This window comes from Haemorhous mexicanus, chromosome 21 (genome assembly GCF_027477595.1).
Source record: "Haemorhous mexicanus isolate bHaeMex1 chromosome 21, bHaeMex1.pri, whole genome shotgun sequence".
Lineage (NCBI taxonomy): Eukaryota > Metazoa > Chordata > Aves > Passeriformes > Fringillidae > Haemorhous > Haemorhous mexicanus.
The window spans coordinates 4,721,284-4,740,477 of NC_082361.1; the positions used below are offsets into that span (position 1 = coordinate 4,721,284).

The window sequence follows — 19,194 nt, forward strand, 5'->3', positions numbered from 1 at the left end:
GGCACTTACTTGGGCTGGAAGTTGGCGGCGCGATGGGGAACGAGCGTTGGAAAACCGTGGGAGGAGCCTCGCAACTTGAGGATGGGCAGCAGGAGAAATCACAGGTACGGGGCGGGGGGCAAGGGGGGCGGGGAGGGGTCACCCAGCCCGGGGGTCCCAGCGACCCCCCAGTGTCCCCAGCGAGCTTTTCTCCCGGCGCACCCCAGCGTGGCGAGCTGTCCCCCAGTCCCCGCCGTGCGAAGCCCCCCGGGCTGCACCTCCTCACCCCCCTCCCAATCAATGCTTTAATTAACCTGCGGCCAGGGCTCCCACCCAGCCCCGGGGCTACCCCGGGCTGGGGCAGCGAGCGATGCTCCGGGGCTGCCACACGCCTCTGCTGAACCGCCACACGCTCTAAACTGCTTAAATAACCCTTTAAAGGGGATTTGGCATCTCAGCTCCGCGCTGCAGCCGGACTCATCCCTCCCGGTTCGGGGGCTCCCGGCCGCCGGACCGGCTCTTAGCCGGCAGGAGCCCCGCTGGGTTTTGGGGGGAGGCCGGCGCTGCGGCGGGGTGCGGTGGAGCGGCGGCAGAGCCTGCGGTGACACGCGGGGGATCCGGCACGTGCCGGAGCCCGTTTGCACATCCCGCTGCACGTGTGGCAGCTCCGCCAGCCCGGCCGCCAGCCCCCGACACGGCCGAGCAGGTAGCGAGCCCGAGAAGCCCAGGATGGCTCGGCTTGGAAGGGACATTAAAGATTACCCTGTTCCGAGCCCTGCCACTGGCAGGGACACCTTCTGCTAGAGCAGGTTGCTCAAACCCCCATCCAGCCTGGCCCTGGACAGTTCTAGGAATAGGCACGGGCATGGATGCACGCTGAGCGCGGGCAGGGTGGGAAGAAGGAGTGCGGAGTATGGACAAACGCGTCTGCGAAGAGCTGGAGGACAGCAAATCTCCAGCGAGCCCTGTGAGTGAAGGGAAAGGACCGAGAGCTGGCAGCGCTGCCCTTCCTCGGCGCCCAGGAGCTGGGGGAGCAGCCGTGAGACACTGGACCCTCGGTCCGCCACTTTCCTGTCCCCTGACACCCGCAGCAAGGCAAGAGGGGCTTCTGCCTGACTTCTCCCTTCTGCCAGCAGCTCCCGCGCCTCACTGGAGGGGGCTGCGCACCCCGGCAGACCCCTGACCCCCCGAGAGAGAAACCAGCCTGCCGTCCCCTCCCTGGCAGAGCTCCCTCCCTGTGCACAGCCCCTGCCCGCAGGGATTCGAGCAGTGCCATCCGTCTGGAGCTGCCATCCCCCCGGTTTTGCGCCCCCGAGGGCGAGCCGAGCAGGATGGATCCAGCCCCACCGGCCGTGGGGGGCTGGACACCGCAGCGCGGAGCCGGATGGTTCACGGTGGGTTTCAGAGGATGCACAGAGTTTGCCGTGCAGCCGGTGCTGCGGTCCCAGCTCCCGCAAGCTCCGGTGGAATCCCAGCCCAGCCCGCTGCGTGCTCACCCACAGAGCGGCTCCGGCGCGCTCGCCATCCTCCCCGTCCTCTCCGCTCTCCTCTTCCCCATCCGCAGAGTGTGGCGTGCCGTGGCAGCGGTCGCAGGAAGGCTCTGGGTGACGGAGGAGAGCAGGAAAACGGGAGCGGGATTCAGTTCGCCCGCTCCGTGCCCGCGGGGGGCGGCGGGGACACAGCCCCGGCCCAGGGCGAGGGGACGGCGGCTGCAGCCCCGAGCCAGGCAGGGCCGGCTGGGCAGCGAGGGTGGACAGGGAGGGAGCGGTGGAGCAGAGCAAGGATGCAAACTGAGCTGCTCAGGCAGCTCTGAATGAGAGATAGGTTCGGGGAGGGAACGGACCCTCGCTGCCCTGGGGCGCCTGCAGCGCTGGGTGGACCCCGGCAGGAAGGTGCGGGTACCTGGACTAAAGTTTGCACCAGCAGCTGAGCCTGGGCTATGCAAACCACAGTGTCCAGCTGCCTGGGAAGCAGAGCACAGGTTCTGGTTCGTCCCTGGCTGAGGGCACAGCCCGGAGGCAGAGCAGCCAGGCTGCAGGACCACTGCCTGCCATCCCTCAGTCTGCTGAGCTGGAGAGGAGCAGGGATTTTGGCAGGAGCAAAGGGGACTCCTCATCTTAGAGCATCTGCCAGGGCAGAGCTCAGCCTCTGCTGCCACCACTCTCCATCCATGCTCTCCAGGGACCAGCCACCTCTAGGTGCCCTAGGGACAAGCTGGCTCATGTCCTTCCCTTCCCACAGGCTGCATGTGCTGGAGCTGCTTGTCTCCATCCCCAGAACAGCCATCCTGGCTGGCTGAGTGGGCTGGGGGCTGATTTGAGGGTCCTGATGAGGTCCAGAGCTATTCATGAAGTGTGGCTGGGTCACCAAGGACCCAGCTCCCATGGGTGACCAAGGATAGATCTACTGCCTGTGCCAGGGCAGGGCATGGAGAGCCCAACTCAGCTTTGCACCAGGGACACAACATCCCTTAGATCCTGCCTGGGGCTCCCTCCAGGCTCCAGAGCAGGTTTGCAAGTGAAGATCTGCACATCCCAAGCACCACTCAGTCGCACAGCTTCTGCTCTCCTTAGGAAGGAGTCATTTGAAGACACTGGGACCTCCAGCCCAATGGATGTCCCCAGGGGAACATCAATAACCAGGGCAGGGGGATGTCTTACAGCTGTCCAAAAGTTCTTGGCAAGAATTCCAGGAGCTTGAGGCCATGGAACAGACAGCAGGAACCCTATGGATCATGAGAGCCATGGTCATGGTGAGGCAGGAGTGTGGGGCAGGGGGTATCTGCAGGGTCCCATGCCAGCAGCTGGGCACCCTGCTGCAGTGCTGCTTTGCTGAAGGGGCTTGGGGGGACCCCCCACCCCACTTTGGAGTGCTGTTGGTGCCACTGGCTGAGTTTGCCTCCTCTCCCCACTGCAGGTTGCCAGGTAACACAACCTGCCAGCAAAATGCCGTGGGACTCCTGAAGCTGCTGCCACTCAGGATCCTGCAGTCGCACAGAGAAGGGATCCCTTTGGAAGGGGACTGGCCCCCAATTCCTGTTGCTGGTGGGAGGGCAGTGGTTCTGGGGTTTGAAGGTTCAAAACCAGCTGGATACAGCTCCTGGTGTGGTGGTACATCTGGGCAGAGCTGTGAGGTTTTGGTGTGTTCCAGCTCAGCTGGGATTTGTGTGGCCGTGGGAAGTGGAGCCTCATCCATTCATGGCTCTGTTCTGGGAACTCTCACAGCTCAGAGGGGACCCTTGGGCCCTGCAGCTCCTCCATGTGCCCCTCCAGCTGGGCATGGCAGCATTGTGGGGAGCAGGATGGGAGGGCACAAAGTCCTGGAGATGAGGGTGCTGTCCCAGCCAGGACAACCTGCTCACCCTGTAGATCCCAAACCACCTGACATTGACCTTTGGTCAGCAGCCACCCCTCCTGTCACTTCTGTGCTTGCAGGGCGCTGAGGGGCCCAGCTGAGCCCAGGTCCTGGGTGTCCCCATAAGGATCTGAGCAATGGGCATCTCCCACCCCTGTCTGCCACCATCCTGCTGCTCCTGGGAGTCCCCTGTGCCCCCAAGCAGGGCTCTGTGTCTACACACACCAGGCAACTCCTCAACCCCCTGCTTGCCCAGAGTTTCCCTTATTGCCTTTGACATCTCCTTTCAACCTGCTCTGAGGGGCTGAGCCTGGGGCTGTCTCCTCACAGAGGTCCCTGCAGGTGGCTTCCCATTCAGTCCAGTGCTGTTTGATCTGCAGCCTCACTCCATGGAGAAGGGGAGAAAGCCAGAGCATACCCTGGGGCTGGTGGGGCATCCTCAGCCCCCCAGGCAGCCCTGCTGCAGCTGTGGGGTCACCTTAATGCAAATGGTTGCGTGAGAGGGAATGAAATGAAGGGTGCTTGAAGGAAGGTGTCACTCCAGATAGATGTGCACGGGAGGGGACAGGGCCTGGGAAATCTTTGCAGATGCAGCAATTTTCCCCTCGTTTCTGGGGGAAGTAGTCTTTGTCTCTCTGAATCTGCAGTTTGCTGCCAGCCCTGCAATTCCTTGTGACAGCTGTGGCCAGGGTCAGGGGGAAATCACAGCCTCTGTCCTGCAGGTGTAACGAGGAGGGGAGGGGGACCGGGAGCCGAGGGGATTGGGTGGCAGCTCACCTGCTCTGCACTGACTGCGCTGGCACTTGAGGCTTTGCAGGGAGAAAAGGCTCTTGCTGGGCCTGGAGTAGGTGCCACGGGCTGAGCCCATGGGTCTGAGCAGCAGCAGAGCTGCCAGAGGGGCTGGGGGGTCAGAGACCTTTCCCACAGCAACTCTCCCTTGCCAGCAGGCTCTGGAACTGATCCAAAGGCTTTGGGAGCAGCTCTGCCCCCCTCCAGCAGGAAATGAGGTGACAAGGGGATGAAGATAAGTTGCCTGCCATAGCTGGGGGCTGCCCTGTGCAGAGCAGGTCCCGACATTACTCAGGGCAACGTGACCCCAGCACTGCCCCACAGCCACCCACGCTGCCCACCCTGCAGTCCCGCTGTGAGGGACACGAGGTGTTTTCCCTTTTTCTCCCCACATTTGTGCCCAGGGCAGCAGGGAGCCCCACACACATCTCCCGGGGAGCCAGGGCTGCTCCAGCCGAGGATCAGTGCTGTAAATAAAACATGCCACGGGAGCCGGCCGTGCCGTGCCTTCGCTCTCGTTATTATTTCATAGCCCGCTCCCCGGCGGGCTCGGCTGCTCTGCTCACTCCGTGCTCACCCGTGGCCTCCGTGTCCCTGCAGGGCTCCCTGGGTCCCCACCCTCCCTCCTCTGCAATGGCCAGTGTCATTGCCAGACCCCAAATCCCGTGCAGAGCCTGCCTCTGGGCAGAGGGGGCTGTGCTGATGGTGTGTCTCTGTCTGCCCGCAGAGGATGAGCTGTGGCTACATCCTGTGCACCGTCCTGCTCTCGGTGGCCGTGCTCCTGGCCGTGACAGTCACGGGGGCCATCCTCTTCATGAACCACTACCACACGCCCGTCACCGAGTCACCTCCCGTCATCAGCACCAACCCCGAGGAGGCCAACGCGCTGGTGACCATCGAGAAAGCCGACAGCTCCCGCATCAACATCTTCATCGACCCCAACTGCCCCAGCGCTGCCGGCGCCCTGGGCCGCCTGGAGGGGCTGCAGAGCTCCCTGCTGCACGCCCTCACCGAGCACGACGCCGAGGCCAAGGCCACCAAGAGCCAGCAGAAGGCCCTGCTGGTGACAGTGGCGGACGAGGTGGCCAAGCTGCTGAGCCACGCCGTGCAGCTGCGTGCTGACTGTGATGGCCTCAAGAAGGGGCACAGCGCCATGGGGCAGGAGCTCAGCGCCCTGCAGGGAGAGCAGGGCAGGCTCATCCAGGTGAGCTGGGGCTGGCAGTGCCAGGCAGGGCTCCCTGGGGGTGGAACTCTCTGTCCCAATGTCCCTGGGGGCATGGCTGCCCGCAGCCCCTGCCCTCAGCATCCAGGGGAGAGCTCCAGGAGAAGGAGCTGAGGTTGAAGGAGAGTGCTTGGGAATTGGAAGCTGGGAAGTGTCTCCCTGCCAAACCACCCCAGTGCCAGTGAGCCTGGTGTGCTGCCTCCCACCTTGTGGGTGTCCCAGCTCCAGGTCTAGTTTGGGAGCTCCAGTCAGAGCCAAGCCCACCACAGAACCTTCTCAAGGGCAGTTTATGCAGCAATCAGCCTCCCTTCTTTACAGTCCCCAAAATTTCCCAGCCAATGAGCTGTGTGGAAATGCTCACCTGAGTATGCCAGGGGTCTGCCAGGTGTCATAGTGAGATCCAGGGCATGGCTGGGTGCTCCATGCCTGACCCTCCTGGTACTCAACTCCCTCTGCCCAGAGCTGCTTGTTTCTCGCTGCTTTGCTTCTCTCCCCATCCTGACGCTCTGCCACAGCCACCCCGTGTCACTGTCCCAGCCTGGGTCACCTCAGGGAATGATAAGAGCTGGCGGCTGCCTCAGGACACAGCTATTCCTGCCGCCTCCGTCATCCTGTTCTCTGCCCAGAGATGCTCTTTATCCCATGGGATTGCAGCACCACTGCACCCAGGTTTGGGGATTTCCCCTCCCTGGTGGCAATAGGTGCTTCTCTGGACCTTGACCCCTGCCAAAAAGCAACAGAGATCAGAGATAAAGCAACAGGTTTTACGGGATCTGCAGTGGATTTGTGTCCCCACCACCCATCCCCCGGCATTGCTGAGCAGAGCGGTCAAGGGGCTGGGATGTGGAAGGGATTTAACCATTTCACCACAATTCTGTGTCCCCCACGTGTCCCCTGCCCACAGCTGCTGTCGGAGAGCCAGACCAACATGGCTCGGCTGGTGAGCTCTGTCAGCGACGTGCTGGACTCGCTGCAGAAGGAGCGCGGCGGGGCCCGGCCCCGGCTCAAGGCTGACCTGCAGCGAGCCCCGGCCAGGGGAGCACGGCCCCGGGGCTGCTCCAACGGTGAGAGGCATCCCTGCCAGCCCCCGGGGAGAGGGATGTGCCCGGGGCTGCTCGTGGGAGGGACAAACCACCCAGCATGGGGCAAAGCACCCTGGAGAAGGGGTTTAAAACAGTGCAGGGCTGGCGAGGAGGTGGAGAAGGAGGGAAGAGGGAAGGTGTGCCCTGGGAGGGGGAGTTCTCACCGTGCAGCTCCCAGTTGTCCATAAACCAGCCCAAAAGCCCCTTCACACCCCTGCAAACCCATCTGCTCCCACAGAGGGTCGCAGGGACCAGGCAGAGCATTCACCTCTGTTGGTGTTGAGGGTGGCTCTGCCCGGGATAAACAGTCACATCCCTCAGCCTTGGGTTGGGATGCAGCTGAGGGAGCCTGCCCTGGAGCTGGGAGCACGTGCCCACAGCCTCCCTGGGCACTGGCCCTCCCTTGTCCCTGTCTGGGTCCCATCTTGCCCTTGCCATCTCACAGGGACATGAAGTCAGTCCCTGCCAGCTGCTGGGGAGTCCCCACGGTGGTGGCATCCCCCGGGGCACTGCTCACCCCAAGCATCAGAGGAGAAGGGAGGGAAAGAGCAAAGCAGCACCAAGCTGGCAACTAGAGCTGGAAGCAAGGTTGGGAGCCTGGAAGCAATGGCCAGACATTAAATTAGACCATTAATTAACCAGCTTTCCCCTCATCCCACCCCATCCCAATGGCACTCTGCAGGCTCCCGGCCCCGAGACTGCTTTGACATCTATGTGAGTGGACAGCAGGAGGATGGGATTTACTCCATCTTCCCCACCCACTACCCCGATGGCTTCCAGGTCTACTGTGACATGACCACGGACGGGGGCGGCTGGACGGTGAGCTGCCACCACGCTGGGGACACGGGGGGATGGCACTGCTGGCCACGGGCTGGCCCTGTGCTGCTGGGTGTGGGAGATGTCACTTTGGACACTTGGAGGTGTCATCAGGAAGGGCAATCAATGTCAGCAGGGCTTGGCTGTGCACCCAGAGCTGCCCCGTGGTGCCAGGCAGAACCCGGAGCTGGAGCCCTGTGCCTGCCCTGGACTGGGGAGCTGGGCTGGAGCTGGAGGGGGCTCAGGCAGGGAGATGGGTGCCCCCTCTGGAATTTGTCCTTCTCAGCAGGGCTGGGGTGTGCCGGGGGGCATGTGGCTGTGCTTTGCCCTGTGGACCCAGTGAGGCAGTGCTGGGGCTCAGGGCAGACCCCAAACCCGGACATTTGACCTCATTTAAGGCCGAGGTGCCTGGGGCACCTCGGGAGCTCTGCTGATTCACTCCCTGTCCGATTCACTCTGCCACGGCAGCTGCGATGGGCCATAATCACAGCAGTGGGGGCAGGGAACGGGGGGGACACGGCTCTGCCAGCCCCCAGCCCCCCCCTGCCCCAGGCAGCAGCTGGGGGTCAGCAGCTCCCCCTGCCCTGGGGGCATCACTTGGGTGCCAGGAGGGCAGAGAGGGGGTCCCAGGAGCTGGTGGGGTCTCAGCAGGAGGGGTGGGCAGGCAGCCTCTGCCCTGAGGACACGCTGGGAGAGCCGAGCTGGCCAGCGCCCCTCCAGCTGGGCGCTCTAGGAAACAAATCCGCACGATCTGATTGCCCTAAGCAGCTTTGAGCAGGGCCAGGAGGGAGCTTAGCCCCCCTGCCCTCAGGGGCTGGTGAGAGCCTCCGAGAGCCCACCCAGGGCAGGAGGAACCTGCGGTGTCAGGGTGGTACCAGCAGCTCCAGTGGGGAAACTGAGGCACGGCACAGCCGGGGACCTCAGCTCCTGGGGGCTTACAGAGGGGAGAGGGGGACCCTTCTGGCTCCCCAAGGTGCAGAGGGTCCTTGCAAACCCCGTGCAGAGTCTGCACAGCCTCCGCCAGCCCCAGCCGAGCCTGAGGAGCAGCCCAAGGTGATTAGCGAGACACTCAGAGGCTTATTTAAAGCTGCTGCCGGCGGGAGGGCTCGGCTGGGCTGGGGAGGGGGCACAGAGAGGGATTCTAAGCCCAGCAGCAGCGGGAGGGTCTGGGAGTGCAGTGGCACAGACACCTCGGCTCTGCCCTGCCTTGAGGGGGCCAGGAGCCAAAGCAGGAGCACAGAGACAGCCAGGGCTGGGCTGAGGGTGCACACCCCGGGCTCCTGTTTCTTGGGGCTGCTCTGCAGCAGAGGGTCCCAACCATGCCTCCAGTCCCTTGGGTGCAGGGATTGTCTCAGTCATCTCCGGGGGGCTGGGAGTGTGGGGGCACTGCCTGATCCAGGCTCCAGGTGACCCATGGCATGGCTGGGTGCCGTGGGGCAGAGCCTGGGAAATTTCCCTTCCCCTTCCCCTTCCCCTTCCCCTTCCCCTTCCCCTTCCCCTTCCCCTTCCCCTTCCCCTTCCCCTTCCCCTTCCCCTTCCCCTTCCCCTTCCCCTTCCCCTTCCCCTCCCTAGAGCGATTACTCCTGACATTTGGGCTTATTTGCATGTGGGTGGGTGGAAGCGATGGCAGCAGCTGAATCAATTTTGACTCGGGAGCTTGGGAGCTGCTGAGCTCAGCTTTAGGCTGCCTGGACAGCTCAGAGGCCAGGGGGACCCGGAGCAGGGGGAGAGCTCAGGACCTCACTGTTCCCAAAGGCTGATCTGCAGAGGCAGGGTCCTGCTTGCTCCCTGTCCCCAGCCTGGGGAAGGATGAGCAAGGCAGGGCGGTTTTGTCCCCCCTCAGCCCTGCCCAGCAGCAGCAGGGCCACATTTCTGGGTCAGTCCCACCTGTGCTGATGGGAGCATCCCCATCCTGTGCCCAGCACTGCCTGGGGCTGCAGTGGCTGCCCTGTGACTGCCCAGCCCAGCTCTGCCCCTGACACTCACCTCTGGCTCTTTCCTAAAGCAGTGATGGCATGGTAGAGGTCAAGGGAGCTCAGCACCCCAGGAGGGCTCAAAAAGTTGCCTTTTCACATGATGTTGTCTTCAGAATGTCTTTGCAAATACCCCACGCTCCTCCCAGTGCCCCTGAGCCTCCATTGCTCCTCATTTGGGGCAAAATCCCCTGGGATCAGCACCTCAGCTCCTCAGCATCCCCTCCATGTGCAGCACGCACTGGGAAATGGTGGAAAAGCCAAAGAAAGCAGGAGAAAAGGCTGTGCCAGCAGCACAAGGGCTGTGGTGACATCAAGTGACAGCTTCCAGCTTCAGGGGTCCCTGCTGTGCTGGGACACTGGTGGGGACAGCCTCACCAGCCTGGTCAGCCCCTGCTGGAGGGGTCCTAGAGAGGGATGGGGCTGAGCAGACACTGGGCTGGGGTAAACCACAGGCAGGGGCTGAGAGGAGCCACAGAAACAGGTTGTTTCCAGAGGATGTGGTTTATGTGTCACCACAAACAGGACAAGACAATTCTGCTGGCAGGGCCAGGCAGGAGCAGCTCCTGGGATGGGCAGAGCTGCCAGCTGTGGTGTTCAAAGGCTGCCCCAAGGGACTGGCACTTCCTGAGGACTGGCTCTGCTCTGCTCAGAGCTTTCTCCCTGGCTGATCCCTGCTGTGACAGGGCTCAGAGGACACCCTGGGGACAGGGCTGAGGGCTTTGTGCCATGACTGCCAAAACTGGACCAGGAGCCTGAGCTCTGTGGTGGTGAAGTGATGGCTGAGCACGTCCCCACACTGGGAGCTTCCAGCCCACCAGGAGCTTGGTGGAGCTGAAGGACAGGAAGCTGCCAATGCTTCCTACTTTTCTCTGCTTTTAACCCATTTTTCTGGGTTTGTGGCTTTGCAGGAGCCTGTCCTTGCCCCACAGGGGCAAGTGGGGGAGGCAGAGAATGAGGGAGATAAATATTTCAGCCTTGCCTTTAAAGAAGGGAGGGAAATCCTTTTTGCTTAAGAGGGGGGTAATGCATATTTGATGAGGAGGAAAAGAGCAGTGAGGCAGGGCTGGAGCACAGGAGCCCACAGGTCACTGGTGCACCCAGCATTCCCAGCACTCCCAGAGGGTGATCAGGAGGCTCCCACAGCCCTGCCTGCACCTGGAGGGTGCACAAAAGAGGCACAGAAGGGACTGTGCATGAGAGATGATGAGGATGGAGCAGGAGACTGGGGAGGACACAGGACCTCCAGCACTCACCAGCCACAAACCTGGTTTCAAACCCCCGTGGGGCCGAGCCTGGTGGGCAGAGGGGCACTGAAGGCTTCTCCTGGGGTGATTCCTGAGCTGTGCCAAGGCTCAGGCAGTGGAGCCCTGTCCCACACGCTTCCCTGGGCACCACTCAGGCAATTGGCCTATTTAGAACCGTGGCTCAAAGCCGATTAGGAGGGAGCACTGGTGCTGCAGCCACTGCCTTCCCCACACCAGCCACGGAGCTGGTGGTGGCTGGGGAAAAGCAGCTTCAGGCCCCTGTCCAGCCACGCTGCCCCCCTTTCCCAGCAAGGCTGAAGAAAGCCCCTTTAAATGGGCTTAACCACAGCTTCTCAAGTGCTCAACGTGGGGATAAAAATTAAGGCTCTAATTCTAGAAGGTAAGTACAGCAGGATCAGAGCTGTGCCAGAGCCTCAGCCAGCACACCCAGCCCCAAAAACACCCATCTGGGGAAGGGCAAACAGTGAGAGGTTCACAAGGTGGTTCTGCCTCACCTGCCAGGGGGAAACCCTGTGTGGGAGGGCAGAAGCAGCCAGGGGGAGCAAAGCAGGGTGGCTTCAGGGCTCATCCACAGTCCCCAATCCTGGGGTGCTGGAAGCTCAGCTGGGCAGCACAGCCCAGCTCTGAAGATGGGTGCTCTGGCCCCTGGGCTGCCAGAGCCTGGGAGGGCTCTGCCCAAATCACAGAGTGTCCCAGCTGTCCCCACCTCGGCCTCGGGAGCACAGAGCTCAGTCTGAGCAGGGCAGGCTTGCTCAGCCAACTTTAATGCAATTAATCCAGGGCTGGAGGCTTAATTAAGTTCAAATGGTCGGGCATGAAGCAGCATTTTCTGGATCGCTGTCAATAAATCAAACCCAAAAGTATGGACAAAAGAGGATGAAACACACAGGGCACACGGGCTGGTGAGCAGATGGGAGAGGAAAAGGGAAAGGCTCAGAGCAGAAAAGCTGCATTGAGCCCTGGGATCTGGCTGGGATCTGGGGGCTCTGCAGGGCTCAGGGCACTCAGTGCTTCACAGTTAATTTCTCTGGGAGGTTAATGAGGCTGTCACAGAGATGATGTTTTATAATGGGGTGCCTGCCCAGGAGAGCAAGGAGATCCAGGAGGAAGAAATCAGCCCCGCTGGGTTTTTGCACAGTTCTGAGCACCCACTGTTGGCAGGAGGGCTCACAGCAACCCGGGCAGCCCATGCTGCAGGACAGACCTCGGGTGGTGCCCCCCGTGTCCCTGCTCCCCTGTGCAGGAGCAGACCCCATCCTGCAGGGTGCCCACCACTCCAGGGACACCCCACAACTTCCCAAGGAGCTTCAGGTTTCCCGAGCTGTGCTCCCATTTCCAGACAGAGAATCCTGTGAAGGGTTTTGCCTGAACGGACTCACCCAGCCCTGGGATGGAGCATTTCCCCGGGAGCTCATCCCTGTGTAATCACTGAGCCCACAGGGTTTAATTTGTGCCGCTGTCTAATTAGGCAGTGGCAGGGAGGGGTGGGCAGCGCGCTGGGGAGCAGAGGGATGCCCGGGGCACGCAGGCTGGGAGCAGCCCCGCAGCTGATGCCCTTTGTGTGTCCCCAGGTGTTCCAGCGGCGGGAGGACGGCTCCGTGAACTTTTTCCGTGGCTGGGAAGCCTACCGGGACGGCTTCGGGAAGCTGACAGGAGAGCACTGGCTGGGTGTGTGGGGCTGGCACTGCTGGGTCCTGGCAAAGCCTGGGGAGCTCTGGGGCTCCTTTGCCATGGAGGGGACACCGAGACCCCCACCCATGGGCTGGGAGGGATGGGCTGGGCAGGCAGGGAGGGGCTGGAGCCCTGGGCACCCCATCCCCACACTCACCCCTTTCCTTCTGCCAGGGCTGAAGAGGATCCACCTGCTGACGGTGCAGGGCAGCTACGAGCTCCGCATCGACCTGGAGGACTTCGACAACGGCACCGCCTTCGCCCACTACGGCAGCTTCGGGGTGGGGCTCTTCTCCGTGGACCCCGAGGAGGACGGGTACCCCATCACCATCGCCGACTACTCAGGGACAGCAGGTGGGGCAGCAGGATGGGGGGCGCATCCCCCATGGGCAGGGGGGTCACAGCCACCAAACCCCTCTGCTGGGTGTTCTAGTGTCCTCTGGCAGCAGCACCGGCTGCAGCCCTGCGGCCTCGGGGGGCTGGAGGCGGGGTGAGGTTGGGCATCTGCTGGTTGGGCATCTGCTGTGCGCCCACTGGGGTGCCCAGGGGAGCCCCACGGGGCAGGGCAGGGCAGGAGGTGCCCATCAGGACTCTTTTCTCCTGGGACAGGTGACTCCTTCCTGAAGCACAACGGGATGAAGTTCACCACCAAGGACCTGGACAACGACCACTCGGAGAACAACTGCGCCGCTTTCTACCACGGCGCCTGGTGGTACCGCAACTGCCACACCTCCAACCTGAACGGGCAGTACCTCCGGGGCCACCACAGCTCCTACGCCGACGGCATCGAGTGGTCCTCCTGGACCGGCTGGCAGTACTCCCTCAAGTTCACCGAGATGAAGATCCGGCCCATCCGGGAGGAGAATTAGCTGATGGCATCAGCGCCCCCCACACCGTGCCCGCTCCTCTGCCCTTCCCCAGCACCCTGCAGACCCACTCCCTCAGCTGCCATCCTCCCCGTCCTCTCTGAGGGCTTGCCCCTGGGGAGCATCTGCTGCCAGTGAGGGTGACTTTGGCTCCTGGGCACCCACAGATGTTGCCAGACCTTTGTTTCTCACTGCCATGGCTCCCCTGCAGCCAGACCAGGTGTCCTGACCAGAGTGTGACCCACGGCCTGTGCTCCTGGCTGGGGCAGAGGATGCAGGTATTTGGGCAGAGGTGCCCAGCAGGAAGGAAAGGGGCTGCCTGGAGGGAAGGAAGGAGGGAGGGAGGGATGCAGCAGCCCAGGCAGGCTGAGCACCTCTGGTCACCTCTGCTCTGGGCACTGACACCTGGCAGTGGGCTTGCCAAGCAGGCAAGGGGCTGGGGGCACTTGTCATGGGGCACCCCAGGCCCCCCAAACTCCCAGGACTGCGATGAGGCTGCTGCTCCACAGCTCCAGCTCCCCCATGGTGCTACTGGTGATGGGGAGGGCTCAGCTGGGTCAGCCTGACCATGCCAGCAATTCCTCCTCTGGACTGCAGAACGCTCTCCTCTGCCCCTGCAAGAGCAACGCAGCTGGGGAGGGACAACCACCAGCTCCTTAGTCCCCATTGTCCCTGTCCTGAGTCCTGGAGCCTCCCAGCAGGTCAGGACAGCCCAAAGTGAGCCAGAACAGCGCTGCAAGGACGCACACCCAGAACCGAGCACGGCATGGAGCTGCTTTGGCAGTGCTGGGCAAACAGGGAGCACAACAAGGAAGAGGAGGAGGCGAGGAAGGCTCACTTCCCAACACAGCTCTGCCTGCATTTCACAGCCCCTCCCTCCCAACCAGACCCACTCGGATTCACACCAGACTTTCCCCATCCAAAGGCTGTGACCTTTCCCAAACCCTTCAGGCAGCTCAGCCACATCTCCCAGTGAGCCCCTCTGCTCACTGCTGGCCTGGGCACTGCATTCATTCCCACCCTGGCTGAGCTGTGGCACTGGCTGGGCACCTGCAGATATCCAAAGCCTTTCATTTCCTCCAATCCTGTTAAGGTTTTGCAAAAGAGAAGCCCCGAGTGGGGCTTAGCATCTGCAGGGCCCTGATAACTGGGCAGCAACACCAGCCAGCCCAGGCAGGAGCTGCCATGGGCTGTGGGACCGATGTCTCCTGCTGGCTCCCTGGAAGGACTCAAATGGGGGATTTTGTCCAAAAAAACCAGAACCAAATGTGAGCAGACTCTGGACCGAGCAGGGAGGGGACAGACAGAACCCTGCCACCCTTTACAGCATTCTCTGCCTGTGCTAGAGCAGAGCCCTGCCCCAAGAAACACCATCAGACAGACAGACGGACGGAGGAGGGGAGGAAAACCCCCCGTCTCCATTTGCAGGGGAGCTTAAAGCACGGGGAGATCAAAGGCTCAGCTTCTCAACTCTGCCAGGTTTGTACATCCCTCTGCGATTCTTCTTACTTTTAAGCCTTTCCCACCTCGGATCTTGTGCTGGACAAGATCTCTCACCTACTGGGTGAGTGGCTGTCTGTCTGCCCTGACAGAAATGGACAAACGATGCATTGGGATCACCACAGCTTTTACTCTGCCAGAGAGATCCTCCAGAGCCCTCAGGTGAGGATGAGCTCTGAGTGAAGGGCACTCAGCTCTAGGCACTCCATCCATGTCCAGAGCAGTGGCTCAGGGCTTTCTGGAATGATGGGAACTGAGGGAACTCAGCAGTGGCATTTCTCAGCACAACAGCAGGAGCCCTGACAGCTTCCAAGGAGCTTCCTGCATTCCACTGGACCTTTCTGGAAAGGGTCCTGCCTGCACCCATCTTTACTTTTCAATCAGTTTTTTTGGTGGATTAGCTGTAGCTGGGTTTTCTGATGCTTTGGGCAGGAATGCACATGGAACCATGTGCCAGGTGGGAAGGCTCATCCCACCCCAGACCCCTCCACCGGCGTTCTGCCATGCCAGGGAGGGAACATTGTACCTTGGTTTGTCGGTAGCACATCCTTGTGTAACTGCCTGTGTCACCCGGGACCCCCCAGAGATTTGTTTTGACTTGCACGAGAGGCATTTAATCCATGCCAAGACACAGGATTTCCCAGGATTATTCCCAAGAGCTCAAGCATTGCTCCATGGCCCCGGATTAGGTTAAACCCATCTGTGGTGACACCTCCCTGGGAAGGGGTGGGCAGGGGTGACCGGGGGTCTGGGATGTGGCCATGGACCTTCCCAGAGAAGCCCTGGGCCAGGCCGTGGTGTGTAGCAGTGCTGTGAAGTCTAGGTCGTGTGTGAGTGTGTCCAAAGCTGTACATGTGGACTTTCTAAACTCCTTAATAAAAGGATCTCATCGTTACTCACCGTGTGACAGCTGTGACAGCGTGGGGACACGGCCAGATGGACAGCAAGGGGAGTGACACGGAATCACTGCAGCTCCTCTCTGTGCTGGGGGATGGCTCCTTCCCCTTGCCATGGCACAGCACCCTTGGGGACTTGCCCACCACACCAAAACCACTCTGCAAAACAAGAGCTGGGGACACCCAGAGGGCTGAGGAGGCTTTCCAGAGCTCCAGCCCAAACCAAGGCCCTGCAGGACCTTGGGGTGGCCCTGGGACTGGGAGGGTGGCACTGTCTGTGCCAAGGGGACCTGCTCCGATGGACAGAGACCGAGCGATGCCCCAGTCCCTCCCTGCTGCTGCTTCACATTCCACTGCCACAGCCCAGGACAGACCTGGAGGGGACAGCAGGATGCCCTGGGGACCATAGTCCAGCACTGGTGGCTGTGTGTGTTGACCAGGGAGGGTGGGAGCACTTGGGCACGTCCATGTGGGGCCAGGCCTTGGGTGGCTTTGGGGGCACAGGGGTCTCCAGTGGTGCCTGTGCACACAAACAGATGGGTGAAACCCCCAAGAGCTGCACAGAGGACACACCAGCCCTATGAGGGGGACACACTTGGGCCCCCAGATGTGACCCTCCATCCCAGCAGCACCCCTGACAGCTGCCAGGGACACAAGGCCAGCTCCCAGCTGCTCCTCCAAGTGAGGCAGCAGACAAAGGCAGCGCGTTAATGAGCGGTGCTGCTGCGCTCCCATTGCGGCAGCTCCACCAAGCCCTGTCCCCTCCGTCCCCTCTCCAGCTCCCTCCCCGAGGATCCCACCCTCCTCTCTCCGTGGCCACACGCCCAAGGGGTGACCTGGCAATCAGCGCCCGTGGCTATTTAATGGCCCCAGGCGGGTCCCGCTCATCCGGACCCAGGGTGGGCAGAGAGGTGCCAGGGGAGGCAGCACCGGGCAGCAGCGAGGTGCAGAGAGGTAAGTGACTGGTGCCCGTGTGTCTGTCTGTCTGTCCCTGCTTTACACCCCTGCCTCGATGGGCAGCACAGCCAGGGAGCAGTGAAATGTTGGTGGGAAACAGCTGGGGACCCACAGCACCCCCCAGGACGGGACTCAGAAATTTGGATCCCTGACGGGCAATGGGGAGCTAAAAGGGAGAGAGTAGAACAGAGGCAAGGTGTGAAAAAGGCTGGGGTGAAGCCCGAGGTGAAGCCTCCGGGCTAAGGGATGTTGGGAAGGGCAGGCAGGGCTTGAGTGCACCCGGGTCTGGTGCGGGAGTGAGAAACAAACCCCCTGGGCAAGCGTGGAGCAAACAGCCTGGCCCCCAGCACCTGCAGCAGCTTTTAAGGCAACATCTCCAGATAATTATTAACAATAATAATAATACAACCTGTTTCCTTTTTCTGAGCCTTTGTGGGAAGAGGAAGGGAAGGCAGGGGGGAGCTCGGACCCTCTCGGGGCTGGGTGCTGGTGCGGAGGCTGCAGAAGGAGCAGCGGGTGCTCGGGGGGTTCTAGCAGGGGCGGCAGGGCTGGTTTGGGGGGGCTGCAGCAGGGATGGGGAACTGCCCAGGGCAGCCCCTGCTGCTGCCTCAGCCGCTGCTCCCCTGACATTCCTTCCCCTCCCTGTGCTTCCCCCAGATGAGAGCCCCCTACTCGCTGTCCTGCCTCTTCCTCCTGAGCCTGAGAGCCTGCTTCCCTCCCGGCGAGCGCTGGGAGCCGGGAGAGCCCGGGGCAGGGGCTCTGCTCGGTCCCGGCTGGCAAACGGCGGCAGAGGGCCGGGGTCCCGGCTGGAGGGCAGGGGCGAAGCGGAGGAGAAGCGAGGAGGAGCGGGATGCGCTGCTGAGCATCGCCCGGGAGCTGCGGGGGCTCGGCGCGGCCGGGGCCGGGCGGCGGCCGGGCAGGCGGGGCGGCCCCGAGCTGCTGCCCGCCGGAGGGGAGAAACGCAGCGGCACCCTGGGGAACCTGGCAGAGGAGCTCAACGGCTACAACAGGAAAAAAGGGGGCTTCACCTTCCGCTTTGGGAGATGAGAGCTCGGACTGGATTCCCAACCTCCTGCGGGTCACCCCGTCCCGTCCTTCCCTTCCGTCTCACCTGGGTTTGCTCGGACAAAAGGATACTGGGGGGTGTTGCTGCTGGGGTTGCCCTGGGGAGGGGGGATGCTGCGTTTGCCCCACTTCCAGCTCTGTTCTAGATCTCCCATCCCCGTTCCCGACCGATGCAATGGAAGAAGAGGAGGGTGCCTTGAGGAGAAATCACCAAATCCCTTCCCTGATCCCACACAGCTTTTGCTGGGACACAGGGAAAGGGTTTGGTGCTGGGTCTCCAGTGCTGGCACAGAGCAGGGGTGGCACAAGGGGACAGGCAGTGCCAGTAGGGCCAGGCAGCAAGGCTGGAGGGTTACAGCAGGATGAAGGTGCCGATAGTCCCCAGGGACTGTCTGTAGTCCAGGGCCAGCCGTCAGGGCGGAGAGGGTCCCTCAGAGCTCTCCACCGAGTTGCTGCTCTCCTGCCTATTAAGGAAAAGTCCCTCCGGCAGCAAATTCTGCTTAGTGTCAAGATGCCTCTTACACGAGGCAGCTCCTGCCTGCAAAACCAGGGCAGAGCAGCAGGGTTCGAGAAAATCTTGTCCTTAGCAACCCCTGGTGTGAGCACAGAATCCTGCCCTGGCACAATCAGCCCTGCCACAGCCCCCCCAGCCCTGCTCATGCCCCACACTCCTCACCAGGGCCAGACTGTGCTGCCTGACCTTCAATGTCCTTGTCACCATCCAGCTCCTCAGACAGCCTGGCCCTTCCCAATGCCCTCCTGGCCTTGTCAGCACCTAATCCCAGCTGTAGCTACTGCAGAACTTGGGTGCAGAAGGACTGAAACAAGAACTTCTGCACCTGCCAGGACCATGGGAGGTGCTCGGTGTCACTGGTGCTCCAGCCACCAGTGGTGCAGCTTTGGGGACCACAGCCCCAAAAGCCAGCACGGAAAGAGCCCCACTGCCCAGCCACTGCCTTCCCCTCTTTGGGGGAGATTTAGCTCTGCCAATCCCAGTGTTTTCTCTGTGCCTGCCAGAGGTACCAGCAATCAGAGCTCTAACTACCTGCTGCAGGCACTAACGGCAACTTTCACACTGAGCCACGGCTGATATTTCATTGCAGGCACAGAAAGGAGCCTGGAGATGATTTGCAAGCGCTGAATTGCACCCTCAAAAATCAGAGACCGTGGCAGGACTTGGTTGGGGGAGTAAAAAGATTTTTAAAAAAACCTAAATCAGGCTGCAAGAGGTGCATTGTAATATCCATCAAGCAGACAGACCACTTAATGCAGTGCTGCTGAGTCCTTCTGGCAGCAGGAGCAGTGACTGTGGCTGAATGGAGGAGCTGGAACCCAGGGGGAAACAGTCGTGGGGCAGCAGGTCCAGGGAGCAATGGAGGCACAGGACCAGCTCACCCACGTCTGCAGGGACACAGACAGTGCCAGGGTTTGCCCCTCAGGTGAGGACAGACAATGCTGTGAAGGCGAGGACGGGCATTTCCTTCCCCTGCAGCCCCGAGCATCTCGCACCGGGGAGCACAGCAGCGACCGCCCACGGCACTCAGGGCGGCTGAGCCCACGCAGAGCCGCAGCCCAGGCACCCCCAAACCCATCTCCATCCCTCCATCCCTCCCCACTCCTGCCCCACCAAGGCCCCCTCTTTGGATCGGGACGCCGGCGCCGCGCTCGCATCACGGAGCGGAGACGGAGACGGAGCTTTATCGATGTTTCCATGGCAACGACTTCCCCCTACCCCTTTCTTTTGAGTGTTCAAACC

At 61.8% G+C, this 19,194-nt stretch overlaps 2 protein-coding genes across 2 annotated transcripts; both read left to right on the forward strand.

Annotated features, from left to right (window-relative positions):
• On the forward strand, positions 1–13,352 carry FIBCD1 (fibrinogen C domain containing 1). Its single transcript, XM_059865270.1, has 7 exons — positions 1–104; positions 4,850–5,326; positions 6,249–6,408; positions 7,109–7,245; positions 12,055–12,151; positions 12,329–12,508; positions 12,764–13,352. The coding sequence occupies exons 1-7, from the start codon at positions 33–35 to the stop codon at positions 13,021–13,023; spliced, it is 1,383 nt and encodes a 460-aa protein (XP_059721253.1). The 5' UTR covers positions 1–32; the 3' UTR covers positions 13,024–13,352.
• Positions 13,353–17,030: 3,678 nt separating this feature from the next.
• Positions 17,031–17,420, forward strand: QRFP (pyroglutamylated RFamide peptide). The gene has a single exon (XM_059865498.1). The coding sequence runs from the start codon at positions 17,031–17,033 to the stop codon at positions 17,418–17,420; it is 390 nt and encodes a 129-aa protein (XP_059721481.1).
• The last annotated feature ends 1,774 nt before the right edge of the window (positions 17,421–19,194 follow it).

Bases quoted from the DNA above. Each gene is read 5' to 3' on its own strand.
- FIBCD1 (XM_059865270.1), top strand. From the start codon at position 33: ATGGGGAACGAGCGTTGGAAAACCGTGGGAGGAGCCTCGCAACTTGAG. The intron at 105-4,849 runs GTACGGGGCGGG...GTCTGCCCGCAG, and splicing joins GGCAGCAGGAGAAATCACAG to AGGATGAGCTGTGGCTACAT. The intron at 12,152-12,328 runs GTGTGTGGGGCT...TCCTTCTGCCAG, and splicing joins GACAGGAGAGCACTGGCTGG to GGCTGAAGAGGATCCACCTG.
- QRFP (XM_059865498.1), top strand. From the start codon at position 17,031: ATGAGAGCCCCCTACTCGCTGTCCTGCCTCTTCCTCCTGAGCCTGAGA.